Source organism: Martes martes (genome assembly GCF_963455335.1).
Source record: "Martes martes genome assembly, chromosome: 10".
In the NCBI taxonomy this organism is placed as follows: Eukaryota; Metazoa; Chordata; class Mammalia; order Carnivora; family Mustelidae; genus Martes; species Martes martes.
The window spans coordinates 101,202,950-101,220,517 of NC_137898.1; the positions used below are offsets into that span (position 1 = coordinate 101,202,950).

Sequence of the window (17,568 nt, forward strand, 5' to 3'; positions counted from 1 at the left end):
AAGCGGGGGTCCTCCAGAGCAGAGGAAAGGTACAGTTTGCACAGCTACGAATCACCATGAAGTCCCCAGAATAAACCCTTCAACCCCCAAACTATTATATTCTTTTATTTATAGACTCTGGGAGCAAGGACCCAAGCACAGCCTGGTGCTCTTGGAGAGAGAATAAAGCAGCTATTGTTCATACTCAGAGGTTGCTGAGGTGCCCTCCCCCGCTGGTCTGGAATGATCCACACTGCTCAAAAAGTCAACAGGAGGAATGGCGGGCTGGCCAAAGAAGGAAGGAGAAAAAGAAAGTCCCCTTTACTCCTGAGGGCCATGGCGTTGGATCAGGGTGTAGTCCTGGGCACGTGTGCCTGACTCCTGTGCAACAGCCCTGCCTCTGTCCCCCGAGTCTCCACTGCTGCACCCCCACTCTCACACCTCGCCCCCCGAGCTGCTTAAGTGCCCCTCCTGGAGTGCATGAGCAGGTCCCGCTGCAGTCCAGCCTCCAGGCTTGCAGTCAGCCGGGCCGCGGGAGGGTCAGTCAGCAGAGTCAATTTGTTGAAAACACCTCGGCCAAAGTAGTCTGCGATCACAGAGAAGCTATCGTTGGAGCACTTGAGCTGCAGGGAAAGAGAGAGAAGAATCAGAACTGTAGGTCTCCCAGTCCTCAGTGAGAGAAGGAAACCAGCCGATGGTCCGGTGAGGCTCAGGGAGTGGGGCGGCTACCCGCGCACTCACGCCCACCTGGTGCTGGAACTGATCGTGCAGATCGCGTTTCTGTTCCTGGGCCCGGATCATATCCATGACCTTCCGGTTTTCAGGGAGGCAGGTGGGACAGTCGGCATCACTTTCCGAGTAACTCTCAAAGCAGTGTTGGTGGAAGGAGTGACCGCAGAGAAAGTGGACGGAGGGCAACTCCAAGGCACTGTTACAGATGCTGCACTTGGTCTTCTGGAAGATCTTCGGACTGCAGGCAAGGGAGACCAGAAGGGAGTGGCAAAGAGTGAGAGCAGAGCCAAGAGCCAGGAGCAGAGAGAAGGCGGTTGGAGTCAAGGAGAAGAGAGAGGTCCCTGGAAGGGACTGCAAGGCCCTGCCCTTATCACCAACAGGGAGTCAAATGAGGACACCCTGCCTTGGGCCTGCAGTGAGTCTCAGCACGCTCCCCGCAAGGCCAGCTAATGCTTTCAGTTTTCACAACTACCACTAAACTGTCCTGCATATCTTTGTTTTTTTAAACTGCAGCATGGCTGACATAGGTCATGTTAGTTTCAGGTGTACAACACCGTGACTGACGAGTCTGTGTCCTGCTGCGCCCACCACGAGGGTAGCTACCATCTGTTACCACACAGCACTATTAGCACACCACTGGCCCTATTCCCTATGCTGTACCTTTCATCCCTGAGACTTAGTCATTCCATAATTGGGCACTTATACTGGTCTTTCAGGTCTCTACTCAGATGTGACCTTGCCGGTGAGGCCTTTCCTGGCCATCTCCTACATGAGAACGTACACACGCTCTGCACCCTCCTCCCCTTCCTGAACTCAATTCTTCCTTAGATCCTATCATCATCTAACATAATATTTTGCTTACTCAGTGTCTGTTTCTATCTCTACGTTGTAAGCACCATACAGCAGGGCCTTTTGTCTGTGTTGTTAAGAACAGTGCTTGAGACGTAACGGGCTCAGTAAATATTTCTGGGATGAAAAAACTTCTTCTCTAATAAATATTTTATAATGTTAAGGGCACATTAAAACTCAAAAGTAGGAGATTAATATACAGTACAAATACTTCTAGTTAACCACTTCCTATATCTTCTAAAGCCAAGGTATTTTTTTTTTAACTACTGATGGTTTCCAACCACAACTTAGATGTGTTGTTAGGAAAAGTAAAACACAGACTCCTGGGGTGCCTGGGTGGCTCAGTTGGTTAAGCAACTGCCTTCAGCTCAGGTCATGACCCCGGAGTCCTGGGATTGAGTCCCGCATCTGGCTCCCAACTCCATGGGGAGTCTGCTCCTCCTTCTTACCTTCTTTGCTCTCATTCTCTCTCTCTCTCTCTCCCTCAAATAAGTAAGTAAAATCTTAAAAAAACAAAACAAAACAAAACAAACACAGACTCCTATAGAAAGAAAAGTACCTGCCACAAGTAACATTCTCCAAAGCCCAATAAATAATGATCTATGGGATAAACCATTCTTTGGAATTCCTCCATTAAGACAGATCTTTAAGAATGAAATGTTTGGGGCGCCTGGGTGGCTCAGTGGGTTAAAGCCTCTGCCTTCAGCTCAGGTCATGATCCCAGGGTCCTGGGATGGAGCCTCACATCGGGCTCTCTGCTCGGCAGGGAGCCTGCTTCTCTTCCTCTCTCTCTGCCTGCCTCTCTGCCTGCTTGTGATCTCTGTCTGTCAAATAAATAAATAAAATCTTTAAAAAAAAAAAAAAAAGAATGAAATGTCTGAACACGCTCCATCTAACCCTCTACGAAAAGTATTTAGTAACACCTGGTGAAGAACAAGGCCATCCCCTGGGCCGCTGCACGTATCCAGTTGCCAAGTACCTTGCCTTGAGCTCCTGGATCTCCTGGCGGATGCGGGTGGTCTCCTCTCGGTACCGCCGCACCCGGAGTTCATCCTGTGCGATCTGCTGGCTCTGTTTCTGCAGTTTTTGGACCAGGTAATCCCGGATGACAGACAGGGTGGCTGTGGAGTTGTGGGCCAGCGTCTGCACCACTGAGATTGGGTCAGGAAGGAAAGGAAACAATGAAGCACGCGGCGTCCTCTGGATGGAATGGAAGAGCCTCTGCCCGGAGCTGTCGGCGGCCCACACCCCCCTCGACCCTGCTACCCCGTCCTCTCAAGCACCTAGTAGAGGTGGCATAAGGTTCTTGTTCTCAATGTGCTTGAGCACAGCAGCCACATACTCCTTGCAGTCCTCCTCCTTCCGGGCGAAGTAGCTGAGCGCCTGCTCCCACAGGGAGGGCTCCTGCTCCCCATGGCGCTCACACACGGCCACCACCTGCCGGTACTGCTCGTGCTGCATGTGGTAGTGCATGATCTGCTGGTACCTGGGGCCAGAGCAGGGCACACTCAGCGGCCATCCCCGGACACCGGGACCCTTCCCCCTTCCTGGAACCTGGCCCACATCTTACAGCTTCCCCTGCTCGTAGAGGTAAAGGACCCCATCCTGGAAGTCGTGCATCTGGCAGAGGACCAGGGCCTTGTCAAAGACGTCGCAAAAGCGGCCACTCTTCAGCAGGGAGATGGCCTCTGCATGAAGCTTCTCTTTGACCTAGGGAAGGAGAAGCGTGCTGCTGGCCAGAGGGCAGAATCACAGGGTCTCTGCAACAAGCCTATCAACCACCTCTTCAACTGCCTCTTCACAGGAGACCACTCAGCCCCCCGGGGGGTGAGGTGTTACTGGTCTAAAGAAGGAGGCAAAAGGCCACCACAGGAGGTGGAAGAGGAGCACCTCCGCCAGCTCTGCCAGGCCTCACCTGGGGATCCTTCTCGTGGGCCCAGTTCTGCAGTCGCAGCTCCAGAAGCGTGTCGTAGATGCCCTGCGGTGAGTCGGGCTGGACCTCACTCATGTGTTCCAGGAAAGCTTTCAACTCTCGAGGGTTGTTGGCGAAGATGGGAATGAACTCCTCAGAGTTGGCCTGGGGTGGGAAAGAGGGGGAGGGAGGAGGCCGAATGAATGGGCATGGTCTCCTTGAGGCCCCCCGAGGTGATCCCTGATGTCCAAAAGCCATTCTCCCTGAGGTCTCACCCTGCAGCCTGGGGCCTCCCGATCACCTCGACCTTCAAGGCTAGGCTGGTAGTCTGTACAGAGCCCCTTCAGCAACTGGGTCGTCTGCTCTGGTATATGGTGCATGAGGATCTTGCCATAGCGTTTCATGTTGCTCTCGGCCTGCTCAAAAGGCAGCTTGCCGATATACCGGAGGGCTTCCTGATAATTCTGGAGAGAGGTAACGGGCAGAGGATGCGCATGCTCCTGCCTCACCCACCAGGAAGCACTCTCATCTTTCCAAGAATGTTCGAGCAAAAGAACAGGTCTCTGTCTCACTTACCTTGATGTCTTCTAACTGTATCTTTAAGTACCACTCATGATGGGCATGGTTCTCAGCTAAGTAGAGGGCGTGGGAGTAGTAGCCGGCCTGCCGGAGGACCTTGATGGCTGTCTCCACATCGAAGTGGACTTCACTCTCGCTCTTTGTCTGCCAGGGAGACATGAAACAGTCATTCACAGAAATGGGGTTGGGGAACGGAGAGGAAACGTGCATCTGATTCTAAGACCAGATTCTTCTTTTTTTTTTTTTTAAAGTAAGTTCTAGACCTAATGTGGGGCTTGAACTCACAACCCAGAGAATCAAGAGTCACATGGCTCTACTGACTGAACTAGGCAGGTGCTCCCAGACTCTTCAGATAGCAATAAAGTCAAGGCCAGGTCGGTGGGAGACCAATAATAATAATAGTAAAGCAAATAAATAAAGCCCAATGTTTTAGAACATTATGTCCTCTTCTCAGAAAGTCTCTAAGAGCCAAAGTCTTCCTCTGCCCCTACTATTTCAGGGACTCCTGTGGGGACCGAGGGGCCTCCCAATGTTAATTCTGAGCTTAGATACTACAGGAAGTCCAAGCATCAAAAAACAAGAGGGGAGCTGGGAGAGAACTAGCAGGAAAGGCTGTTCCTCTTCCCAGTTTATAGACCAGAGGATCCTGGTCCCCACATAAGGTCAGCTCCTTCCTCTCCCAGCATCTGCTGAGGGGCAAGCCCTGGTAGGGCCACCTCATGCTCAGTAGGACCCTTAGGGACTCTCCCACTAACACCCCCCGCACCTTGATGAACTCCTCTAGCTTCGAGCTGTCCTTAAGCTTGGTATAGCAGTTGAGCAGCAGGGTGGTGTGGTCGGCATTGGCCAGGGACTGCCGGTGCAGGGTCTGCAGGTAGGCGGTCAGGTTGTGGATACGCTGGGCATCCAGAAACTTGCGGATCACATAGGATGGCTCCAACTTTCCAATGGTTCTGGAGAGACACATGCATCACATAGCATCTGCATCCGTGTACTTTTCAACCTTTCACATGCATAGGAATCGCTTGCAGGTCTTCTTAAAATGCAAATTCTATTTCGAGAGGTCTGGGGTAAGGCCTGAATCTCTATTTCTAACAAAGACTCAGATGATACCAATGCTCCTGGATTATGGACCATGTGAGAAAGCAAGGCTCCAGAGCACCCATTCTTAAACTTGGCTGAAAACAGGAAATCTAGAAAGGTAGGGAAAGGAGCTAGACAGGGTCCCCAAACCCCTATTAGGGCAGAAAATTCCAAGAATTAGTACCAAGAGAAGAAACTGTGGAAGCCAAGCGATGAATATCCTTTTCTCTTAAAAAAATCAGATCAAAACACAAATTTTTTTTTTTTTTTAACTAAGCTATATGCCCAATGTGGGGCTTGAACTCGTGATCCTGAGATCAGGAACTGAATCCTCTACCAACTGAGCCCCTGGCCACTCCCAAAATAATATTACCAAAGGCCAGGCTGAAGTATAAAACAAGAGGTTCAACTTTAAAACTCATCGGCTCAACTGTATCTTGGTCATGTAATATTTAACCCTTTGCAATTAAATGTACTATCTTCTCACCAAGGCCATCACAGTTCCTGCAGAAGGAAAAGGTGGTTCCTGGTGAGTCTGCTCCCCTCACTAAAGCCCTGGCTGCATGCAGAGCTATAGCCTAAAGCACCCCAGGACTGACCGGATATACTGCTGAACAGCCCCATCATGGTTGCCCTTGCTGTAGAGATGGTCCCCATACTGCATGAAGATCTGGGCCAAGCCATCACTGTCCAGGTGCTGGCTCTTGGCCAGGTTAATGGCCATCTCAAATAGGTTCTTCTTAAACAGCATCTGGAAATGGAGAGATTAAAAAATTGGTAGAAGCCATCCAGAGAAGATACCTTCCCACAATGCACCTATAATACATAAGCCAGGCAGTGCCGGACTTCTGGTCGACCTAGATCCCAGACAGGGCAAGACCTCTCTGATACCCCCAAGATGAACATTGCCTTACCGCGCAAGTCTCTCGGCAGAAAGAGCGGACCCCGAGAATGGACTCAGGATCCTAGCCATTATCTTCCTCTAAGATCTCATCCCAGGTCATTTACCTTGTAATTCTGCCCTAAGGGACCTGGGTAAGGCTATGCCCCAAGGGGAGGGAAACACCCTGGCCAAGGTGACTTGGGGAGCCTGTTCCTACAGCTGTGTCTGGGTGCCTGTGGCCAGCTCTGGGAACCTGGTGGCCTTGCCTCCAGTTTGGTCTGTGTGTCCTTCTCCTGCAGTGCGTGGACCCGCCCATCCCGCGTCAGCACGTACAGGGAGCCCCACTCAGCAAGCACATCCACTACATCCTCAAAGACGGCACTATAGGCTATGAACTTGTTGCACAGGTCATAGATGTTGAGAATCTGCTTGTCGGAGCTCTGTGAGTCCCTACTGGTAAACTCCGACCTGTGTGGAAAAGAAAAAGCACCAGGTATTTCTAACCGCTCTGTCTCAGCAACCCCTTACATCACAACTTTAGTGCTGCCCATTCCACCCCTGACAAACCACCCTTCGGCCCCTCTAGCAGCACATTCCGTAAGTGCAGCATTGCACTGGCAGCTGTAGGAAGAGTTCTTACCCTTCAGGATCCTATGATTAACATAAGCAATAGATTAAAAAACTAAGAACGTCCAAACACTCATCCGTTTAACATAATTAGCACCTGGTAAATACGAAATGCTGCACTTAGTGCTGAGTGGAAACAAACATTGACAGGGATCACTTCCCTCATGCAGAAGACCCTGCCACCCCTTTCAGGTTGCTCAATAAAAATACCATGTCCTGCACACCCAGCCCTTTCCAACTTCTCTACGACTTGTTTCCTTGTCCCTCCTCCCGATTTATATTGATGGAAGAATTAAAAAAAAAAAAAAAAAAAAAAAAAGGCGGTCCCAAATTCTCTGGAGCATTCTAGTGCACCAGGGCTGCTTGGCAAACATCTGTAGCAAAAATACTTTTCTCAGTAAAAACATTACAAGTGAATCTAGGTATAAACATAATTTACATAAAACCAAAGTAGGAGATTGACAGGATGTAGGCATTAGGATTTTAAAATCATGTGAATTTGGGGAAACAAGGACAGCCCTACACCCTCTTCCTTCTCCCTGGAGTCCTTACTTGGGAGAAACCTTCCGGTCACGGGAGACAATGACAAGGTAGCCTCTAAACCAGTGAGCGATGAGTTTATGGCCCTCAAAGGCAAAGCAGGGCCCACGTTCATCAGGCTGGTACAAATAAACACATTCATCTCCGGCCACTATGAATTGCAGGTCCTGTGAAGGGTCACTTAGGGCTGAGCAGTGCAGGCCACAACCATGGGTGTCCAACTCCACACGAGGGTAGTCCTTTCCAGAAACTATATAGGACTGTGAGAAGAAAGGGATTAACAGGCTCCCTTTCAGGAGCGGGCATCTAAGCCTTCCCAAAGGTATTCCCAACTCCATACTGGCTCTCTCTCTAACTCACAGCACCCTAAGACTTTCTCTAGCTGTTTGCTTTGTCCGTTAACCATCACCCATCTACTAAATATATAAGCTGGGGGGGGGGGGCGGTGCCTGGATGGCTCAGTCAGCTGAGCATCTGCCTTCAGCTTAGGTCATGATCCCAGGGTCCTGGGATCGAGCCCCATGTTGCACTCCCTGCTCTGTGGGGTGCCTGCTTCTCCCTCTCCCTCTGCTCCTTCCACCCCACTCATGCTCCATGCTTGCGTATGTGCGCACTCTCTCTAATTCTCTAAATCTCTAAATCTAAGGTTTTAAGGAAAAAAAAATATATATGTATATGCATATGAAAGCAAGAACCACACTGCCTTCCTATGTGTATACTATCACTACCTACTAATGGAATCCTGCCACCAATAGAAATACAATAATCTTGTACAGTTTTACCAAAAGATTATTCCTGAGAGTAGGCTGTTAGAAATAAGAAGAGCACCAGGAACCAGCAAAGTAAAGCAACTTGTCCAATGTCGCTTAATAAGTTAGGAAGAAAATTCAGGTCTTTAACTAGAAGCTCTAGCTCTTTTCCTAATTCTGACTCTTCCTCATCTCTTAAATGAAGAAATTAAATATTAAGCAAGGCAAATGACTCAAGACTACATGATGAAAAATTTAAGAATCCTACGTCTCTTGTCACTTCCTTACCCTAGGCCCCTGAGCAATGGAGAACCCTCCCCTGCCTGCCCCTAACTCATACCTGAACATTCTCAGTTGTCACAACGAACAAATGAGTGGTTTTTCCCGCTTGGCGAAAGGCCAGCCCAGTTACAGGATAGTTGCCCTTGTGCAGAATGTGAGTCTTGCTATGCCGGTCCCGGGTGATGTCTCCCTTGTTCAATGTAACACTGCCATCTGTGAAACCTGTAGGAGAGCAGGAAACAGCACTTCACTGAGACTGAAAAGATCAGGAAGCACAGAAAGGGAAAAAGACCATTTGAGGCAGTTGTTGGAAGTGACAAACTTTCTTCTCATACCCAGCTTTCCCGGTGGTTAACATAAAAATCGGTACTCACGGACTCTTTTTCAAAGAACAAAACTGACTGCTTTCCCACTCCAAACTTTAATATCTCAAAGGCCTGAGTTCAGTACAAAATGATCTCGTTAAAACAACGAAGACAAGGTGCAGAAGCAACTCTGAAGAAAATCTGTAAAGAATCACGGAGCGTTACGTTTGCCTGCTGCTTACCGATGGCCATAAAGTTGAGATTTTCATGGACAGTCAAACAAGACACAACTGTCGGCTCTGTTCCTGGGATGGCAGGGAAGATTCGGGTGCAGAGTGGATTGCCACCATCTCTCTTCTCCAGGTTCCAGATCTTTACCTGTGAACACACCTCGGATATGTGAATGCTAGTCCCCTCCAACAATCATTCTAGTCTTCTGGTCCTTTCCCACTTCCTTTCTAGGACTCACCAGGGGGTTGATGCCTTCTTCATCTTCACCAACAGATGCCAAAATATTGTGCTGCTTCAGTTGGTACAGGTGTGTCACCCGCAGTTTGTAGGCTTGGAAGCCTGTCAGCTGTAGGGAGCGAGGCAAGAACCAGATTTGGCCTTCCATATGTGCAAAATAGTCAAGGAGCCTCCTTTCCAAAGAGATATATTTAGACCAGAACCCAGATAACTACTAACATACATCCAACTCCTTAAAATTTTCGAGGATTTTCCCACATATCATCTCTGGAAAGTCCCTATCTTTAAAAGAGTGAAAAAGAAGGCCAGAGTTTAGTACCAACACTGTCAAGAACAAAGCAACAAACTCTCGCTTTCATTTATCTCCTTGCCCATGATCTACGCAGGGGAGGTAATGACATCTAACACGTTCATCCTGTAAAGCCTACATGCATTCATCGTTCTGACTGATCTTAAAAATAACCTTGTCGTGGCCTGGCTGGCTCAGTTGGTTAAGCCACTGCTCTGGGCTCAGGCATGATCCCGGAGTCCCGGGATTCAGTCGCGCATCACGCTCCCAGCTCCACCGCGAGTCTGCCTCTCCCTCTGACCTCCCTTCTCATGATCTCTCTCTCTCTCTCTCTCTCTGAAGTGGATAAATAAAATCTCTTTAAAAAACGACTTTGCCAAGTTGATATTTCATACCCTTTTCACAGATAAGTAAATTGAAGCCCAAGAAGGTTAAGTGACTTGTCCAGGATTGCTCAGTTGGTAACAAGTTGAGAGAATGGACTTCCTTCTTTCTTCCCTCAAGCCGCAAAAGGAGCACTGGGCACCCATCTAAAGGAAAGTGGCACGCAACACTAACCCCTATGCCCGACAGATTCCATCCCAGCTGGATCTCTTCAGGGATCTGGGAAGGGAACAGACAGCTCCAGAGGAAGGATATCTCCAAAGACTAGGCTCCCTCGGCCGGAGTCGCAGACAGTGATGCCGGGAGGGAGGCAGAGGAACTTGGAAGCAGCGGGTCCTGAAGCAGGTGCAGCCGCAGGAGCAGCCCCATCATTCCCTAGCGGCTCCTTTACCAGCTCCTTGTCGAAGAAAACGAAGCGCCGCCACTGCAGGTAAGCCGCCATCTTGGCCCAAGGTCCCCGCCTCTGGGAGAGAGGTCATGTGAGAGGCGCGCAAGGATCACGTGATAGGACAGCTTCCTGGAGCCAGACTGCACATGCGCCCTGAAGTCCGAGTGGCAGCTTCCCCAGCCCAGTGGGTGGGGCCCGCCTGATGTAGGATTCCTAGCGGGTCACTCACTCACTCCTCCGGTTGCTAATTCGTTGGCTCTATACGTGCACTGGGTAAAATGCTTCTGAAGTGCTAGACCCTTCACCTCTTTGAGCATCAGGTTCCTCCCTTATTAAATGCATGGACAATGAGGAATCAAGATGAGGCATATGAGGGCGCCTGGGTGGCTCAGTCGGTTAAGCATCAACTCTTGATTTCCGCCCAGGTCTTGATATCAAGTTTGTGGAATCTACCCTCGCTGGGGCTCTGGGCTCAGCGCAGTCTGCTTGAGATTCTCTCTCCCTCTTCTTCTGCCCCTCACCCTGCACGCTCTCTTCCTCTCAAATAAATAGAATCTTGAAGAAAAAAAGGTGAGGAATGTCAGGCGCCTTGTGAATTGTAACCCACTGTGCTTAAGTGCATTATGTCCCGATCTCCCAGGGCTGTTTTGAGGCATAAATGAAGGTATATGAAACTGGCTTTTCAGCTGTAGGAGCGGAGAGCTAAAATTAGAAGTTTGCATCTGCCTCCAGATACAGATTGCAAACCACAGAGTCTTACATTCATTTTTGTGTCCCTCTGTTAGAGTGTGTGGCATGAAGTAGACACGTAGAATATGTTTCTTAACGAAGCTAGGATATACTCATGGTGCAGGAACTCTCAAGAACGTGGGCTTTCTTTCCCTTTCTATAGTGGGAGGGTATGGGACATAAGCCCAACACAGGGAAAATGCCTGGAAGGGTTAGCTCTGAGAGCCAAGTGATTTAACAAGTGGCAAGTGTCCAAGATATTCCATGGCCACCCACCATTTCCATCTATAGCTAAACCAACTGTTCGCGTGGAAAACTGTAGGTGTACAGTTTGGTGTCCCAAGGAGCTATGTACAGGAATGACACTCATTTTGAGATAATATGGATGTGTGAAAAAGTGACCATGTGGTTAGTATTTGTGGAGTTTGTTTTGCACCCCTCTCCCCCACAGCTTTTTATTTCCAGACTATTTTACTCTTTGTTCCCACCAGGAGTTCCCAGAGAGTGGGGCTGTGTTTTGTTTACCAGGAACCAGGCTTAACAGAGCTGGTAGATATGCCACGTTTGGTTGAAGAAATGAATGTGGATGATTTTCCCCTTACCCCCTCCTCTCCTCAGTCTGGTTGAGAAAAAAGGTGGTGCCCCATTTGCTAAAGGGATAAGTGAGAGAAAGAAACTGTCTATTTCACATTGATTTCCTGAGGTCCAGCTCAGATTTCTTTCCTCTGTCACAGTTTCAGAATCTGAACCCATGGGCAGAAGCACAAATGGGGAGTCGACTCTTTCATATGCTGAGTGTATTTTGTACCATTCCTTAAATTTTTTGGATATTGTGTGGATTTCATTTGTTAAGACTATGGATAATAGATGTTAAAAGAAGCAACGTGGGGAGTGCCTGGCTGGCTCAGTTGGTAGAGCATGCGACTCTTGATCTTGGGGTCATCAGTTCAAGCCTGACGCTGGACAAAGAGCTTACATTAAAAAAAAAAAAAAAGGAGCAATGTGAGGATGTGAGGAGAGGGGGTGAAGGATGGTGAAAGAGGTAAAAGGGATTGTCTTTTTTTTTTAATATTTTATTTATTTATTTGACAGACAGAGATCACAAGTAGGCAGAGAGGCAGGCAGAGAGAGAGGAAGAAGCAGGCTCCCTGCTGAGCAGAGAGCCTGATGCGGGGCTCGATGCCAGGACCCTGAAATCATGACCTGAGCGGAAGGCAGAGGCTTTAACCCACTGAGCCACCCAGGCGCCCCTTGTCTTTTTTTAAGATTTTATTTTTGGGGCGCCTGGGTGGCTCAGTGGGTTAAAGCCTCTGCCTTCGGCTCGGGTCATGGTCTCAGGGTACTGGCATCGAGCCCCGCATTGCGGGCTCTCTGCTCTGTGGGGAGCCTGCTTCCCCCTCTCTCTCTGCCTACTTCTGATCTCTGTCTGCCAAATAAATAAATAAAATCTTTAAAAAAAGATTTTATTTTTGTTTAGAGAGAGAGCATGCAAGCAGGGGGAGGAGCAGAGGGAGAGGGAAAGGGAGAGTCCCAAGAAGACTCTGGCCTAAGCGCTGCACCCCACGTGGAACTCCATCCCGCGATCATGACCTGAGCCAAAAGTAAGAGCCAGACACTCAACAGACTGAACCACCCAAGTGCATCGGGTAAAGGGGTTAAAATGTATTTATACAATACATAAGATAAAGATGTAATGTACAACATAAGGAATATAGTCAATAATATTGTAAAAACTTTGTATAGCAACAGATGGTTAACTAGATTTACATGGTGACCATTTTGTAATGTATTTAAATATCACATTGGTAGGGTGTATACTTGAAACTAACATAATGTTGTATATCAATCATTTTTCAATAAAATAAAGAAGTAACGTGAACGCAGAGATGTGAACAGCAGAGGGGCATCTTTGTTCTTGATTTGGGTGCTCCCCCTACTGTCCAATGGCAGAGGCCCAGAGTCTTCCTATGATACCTGAACCTGGGAAAGCCTGTGTCCATTCGGTCCTATTGATGAGGGCACAAGGATACAAAAGCAGGGATTCACAACCCATTGCACCTGTTCAGACTTACTGCCTTCCTTCCTTTCCTCTTTTTTTTTAAGGTTTATTTATTCATGAGAGAAAGAGAGAGAGAGAGGGGGGCAGAGGCAGAAGCAGGCTCCCCACTGAGCAGGGAGCCAGATGAGGGACTGGGTCCCAAGACCCCAGGATCATGAGCCGAAGGCAGACACCCAACCATCTGAGCCACCCAGGCGCCCTCCTTTCCTCCTCTTGACAAACATGTATCAAGTACTCACTATTCCTGCAATTGTACTAACTGCCCAGAATGTAAATATGAACAAGACATGATTCTTGCCCTTTAGGGAGCTCAACCACCACCATGAGGGACAGACTCAGAAAGGACTGACAGGGATGCCTGGGTGGTTCAGTTGGTTAAGCGTCGGCCTTTGGCTCAGGTCGTGATCCCAGGGTGCTGGGATTGAGCCCTGAGTCAGTCGGGTTCCCCTGCTTGGCAGTGAGCCTGCTTCTCCCTCTGCCTCTTGCCGCTGCTCCCTCTGCTTGTGCTCTCTCATGCACATGCTGTCAAATAAATAAATTAAAAAAATTTTTTTAAAGAAAGGTCTGACAGTAACCAGTCCTTAATTTTATATAATGAATTATACCTAACAGGGTGCTTTCTCTTTTTATGGACTTTTCATAGCAACCATTTGCAGAAGTATCATTATCTCTGGTGGGAAACGGAGTCTCCAAGAGGTTCAAGTGACTCTCCCTGGGTGAGCACATCAAAGTTCTTCCGGTCCCTAACCTTTAATTAGACACTTTTCTGAAGCGTGAAGCTGGGCTATACTTGTCAGAACAGACACCGGAGGAGCACCTGGGTGGCTCGGTCATTAGGTGTCTGCCTTTGGCTCCGGTTGTGATCCTGGGGTCCTGTGATTGAGCCCTGCATCAGGCTCCCTGCTTGGCGGGGAGCCTGCTTCTCCCCCTCCTTCTGCCACTCCCCCTCCTTGTGTTCCCTCTCTCGCCATCTCTCTGTCAAATAAATAAATAAATAAATAAATAATTTTTTAAAAAGAACATAAACAAGGATTTATCTTTTTGTTATACTTGTCTAAATCCAGGAACTTCAGTATAGTAAGGAAGATAAGCAGGCAAACTGCACAGAAAATGATGTACTAATTCAGTTATAGTTCTGCATATGGAGAACTTGAGGTCTAAATGGACTAAAGATAAAGAAGCAATTCAAGGGGCACCTGGGTGGCTCAGTGGGTTAAAGCCTCTGCCTTCGGCTCGAGTCATGGTCTCAGGGTACTGGGATCCAGCCCCGCGTCGCGGGCTCTCTGCTCTGCGGGGAGCCTGCTTCCCCCTCTTTCTCTGCCTACTTCTGATTTCTGTCTATCAAATAAATAAATAAATAAAATAAAATCTTTAAAAAAAAAAAAGAAGCAATTTAAGTCTTCAGCTTGAAATTAAAGAGATCACAATTCAGAATCAAGGAGTGCCTAGCCATGGCCTCTTTTCCTCTTCAGCAAACTGCTGTCCGTGACATACAGAACAGTCATATCCACTGGAGCAAAACAGGAACACTTCTTGTTCTGGCTACAAGCTTTTATTTTCTATCAGTTTGTTTTGTTTTTTCTCATCTGGCTCTCGGGGTAGAAACCATTTTCCAGAATACTGAAAGGTCTGGGTTTTTTTTCTCTTAGCCCGTATGAGGGCTAGCAGAAGTTTCCACTTTAGCAACAGGAAGGTCAATCTAAAATAAACTCAGAAGGACGCCTGCGTGGCTCAGCTGGTTGGGCGTCTGCCTTCAGCTCAGGTCATGATCCCAGGGTCCTAAGATCAAGTCCCACATGGGGGTTTCTGCTCACTGAGGAGCCTGCTTCTTTCTCTGCCTGCCACTCCCCCTGCTTGTGCTCTTTCCCTCTCCCTAACAAATAAATAAAATTTTAAAATATACTCAGAGGTCTCCACATACAGGAGAGCCCAACTTCCAAAGCTACAGTGAAACAGGAGGAAGCAATTAGTTGATTATTGATTGTGAAAATCTGGCCCCCAAAAGAGAAAGGAAATTCCCCATGAACTTGGCAGAGCACTTAACCAAGCTTTTAACACTGCAGTAGTGCCCATTTTTAAGTCGTATTTCTCCCCACTAAGAACAGAAACAAGTAGTTAACTAATGTCTATTTGGTGCTTCGGGCGTCCCAAGCATTGTGCTAAGCACCTTACCCCCCTCTACATCAGCCCTGTCAGGCATGTGCCAGCAGGTCGCTTTTAATTGCTGTAGAAACTGAGGCTCAGGAAAGCTGAACAACTTGCCTAGAGTCACACACGTAGAAAGTGGTGTTTACAGGCAAATCCAGGTCTGTCCGACTCTAAAGCCCCATATTCTGGGTGCTCGATTTATTTATTTTTTTTAAAACCCATTCCATAAATTTGTTCATAATTCTGAGCAATTCTCTATGCGGTTGTGAAATGACAGATTTCAAGAAAACTGGAAGTCTTGCTTTCTCTTGACACAATCATCCCCATCTCAATGCAAACTGTGAAATGTTCCCAATCTTTTGCCTTCTCTTCCACACCTCCCATCCTATTCAAATTCATAATACCAGGACCACAGAAATACATCAGTATTCTTACTAGTGTCTAAAGGTACAGGCGCTGTCACTCACTGCTGTTGGGAGCAGAGATGATAAATCTTTCTGGAGGGCAACTTGGCAGAATATATCAAATGCCTAAAGAGGAATTTAAGCCTGCATAACCACTTCTAGGAATTTATCCTAAGTAGATTATAAGGGGTAGACCTGAATAAAGACTTGACAATAAGTGTCTATTGCAGTTTTATAACAGCAGAAAAAAAGAAACAACCTAATTGTCAAACAGTAATCTTGATAAATACATTATTATAGTTCTTCATGCTGCAATTCTATAGATAGCCACTGAAAATTCTGTAGAGAAAAAATGACATAGGAAAATGTTCTCAGTAAATTAAATGAAAAACAGTCACAAAATATTATTTCCATTAAAGTTTAAAGTGTGTGTGTGGATATACAACATAATCCTAAAAGTATTTAATTTAGAAAATTCAATTGTGGGTGGTTTTATTTTATTCTTTGTTTGTCATGTTCTTCCAGTTTTTTTCAGTAACCATATTTTTGTAATTCTAAAACCACTGGTGAAGAAGTGGGGAAAACTCATCTGGTGCAGCTTCTCCTGATAAAAGTAAGTTTTCCCCTGCTTAAGGTTTCCGGCAAAAATCAAACCTTCTAGTTTTGTTTTCTTTTTTGAGAGAGAGACCGAGAAAGAGAGAGCAGCAGTGCTGGGGAGGGAGGGAGGGAGGGGGGAGGGGTAAGAGAGTCACGCAGAGGGAGAGAGAGAATCTTAAACAGGCTCCATGCTCAGCGCAGAGCCTGATGCAGGGCTTGATCTCACAACCCTGAGATCATGATCTGAACTAAAATTAAGAGTTGGACACTTGACCGACTAAGCCACCCAGGCGCCCCAAATCTTCTAGTCTTTTGTGCAACACATATAAAATATTTTAAATTTTTTTTTTATTTTTTAAAAAGATTTTATTTGACAGATCACAAGCAGACAGAGACACAGGGGGAAGCAGGCTCCCTGCTGAGCAGAGGCCTGATGCAGGGCTCAATCCCAGGACCCTGAGATCATGACCTGAGCTGAAGGCAGAGGCTTAACCCACTGAGCCACCCAGGCACCCTATTTTTAAAATTTTTATTAAAGTTCAACATATACATGGAAAAGCGTACATAAAGCAGCCCATTAAATTTTCACAAAGCCATTGCAACAAGCATTGCAAACAGCAATGCCAGGACCCCAAGAAACCTGTTATGCCCTCTTCTAAACACTACCACCCCACAAAATGAGAACCATCTCCACTTCTATCACCATAGCTTAGTTTTGCCTGTTTTTTTTTTTTAAGATTTTATTTATTTATTTGACAGAGATCACATGTAGGCAGAGAGGCAGGCAGAGAGAGAGAGGAGGAAGCAGGCTCCCCGCTGAGCAGAGAGCCCGATGTAGGGCTCGATCCCAGGACCCTGGGATCATGACCTGAGCCGAAGGCAGAGGCTTTAACCCACTGAGCCACCCAGGCGCCCCAGTTTTGCCTGGTTTTAAACTTTATATCTAAAGTGAAATTGGGGGCGCCTGTCTTCTGTCAGTTTGGTGTATGTTCTGCAAGGTGGCAACTTGTGGGTTTCTGCTCAGTGTGGGGGAAGGGATGTAGTCCTCAAATGTTATTAACAAGTTATTCTAAACAAGAACTAGCGAATTCAGCTGCTTTGGTCGATCTAAATCACGTGTTTTACTTTTAAACGTTCCCATTGTTTTACAACGTGTCCTTGTGAAACACTTCTCCCCTCTGTTCAGAGGACAAAATAGGTGACTCCCCAGAGGACTTGCACCTGCTACATCTCCCAAAGGGACAAATTCCCAGGTCGAAAACCATCACTGCAGCAAACCTGTGCTCCCACCAAGGATATTCTGGGGATGGGAGCTCAGGAGCAGGGCACACTAATCTTTTTGCTTTCCCAATTTGCAGCCATTCAATAGGTTTTTAGTAAGTGCATTGATACCATAAACCTGTTTGTTTCCCAACAGACTGTGATTTTCCAAAAGCAAGGACACGGTCATCCCCATCTGTGGAATCCCATACCTGGTACTGTGCTTATATGTGACAAAGGCCCAATAAATCTTAAAAATGCAAAATCTGTTTAAAACAGATGGAAAGAAGGGCACCTGGGTGGCTCAGCTGGTTAAGCGTCT

At 47.4% G+C, this 17,568-nt stretch overlaps 1 protein-coding gene across 4 annotated transcripts; it reads right to left on the bottom strand.

Annotated features, from left to right (window-relative positions):
• Positions 1-89: 89 nt before the first annotated feature.
• Positions 90-10,129, bottom strand: VPS11 (VPS11 core subunit of CORVET and HOPS complexes; the record flags this gene model as incomplete). Of its 4 annotated transcripts, none has more annotated exons than XM_080816145.1 (16): positions 90-602; positions 727-949; positions 2,540-2,711; positions 2,844-3,046; positions 3,131-3,270; positions 3,476-3,637; positions 3,748-3,936; positions 4,049-4,195; positions 4,818-5,004; positions 5,734-5,885; positions 6,284-6,485; positions 7,197-7,444; positions 8,274-8,437; positions 8,763-8,898; positions 8,990-9,097; positions 9,836-10,129. In XM_080816145.1, the coding sequence occupies 14 exons, from the start codon at positions 8,770-8,772 to the stop codon at positions 438-440; spliced, it is 2,364 nt and encodes a 787-aa protein (XP_080672271.1). In that variant the 3' UTR covers positions 90-437. The 4 variants fall into 4 exon arrangements, with proteins under 4 accessions (XP_080672271.1, XP_080672273.1, XP_080672270.1 ...); XM_080816147.1 differs by having other exon boundaries at positions 8,990-9,148; positions 9,927-10,103; XM_080816144.1 differs by lacking the exon at positions 9,836-10,129 and having other exon boundaries at positions 8,990-9,139.
• Between the last annotated feature and the right edge of the window lie 7,439 nt (positions 10,130-17,568).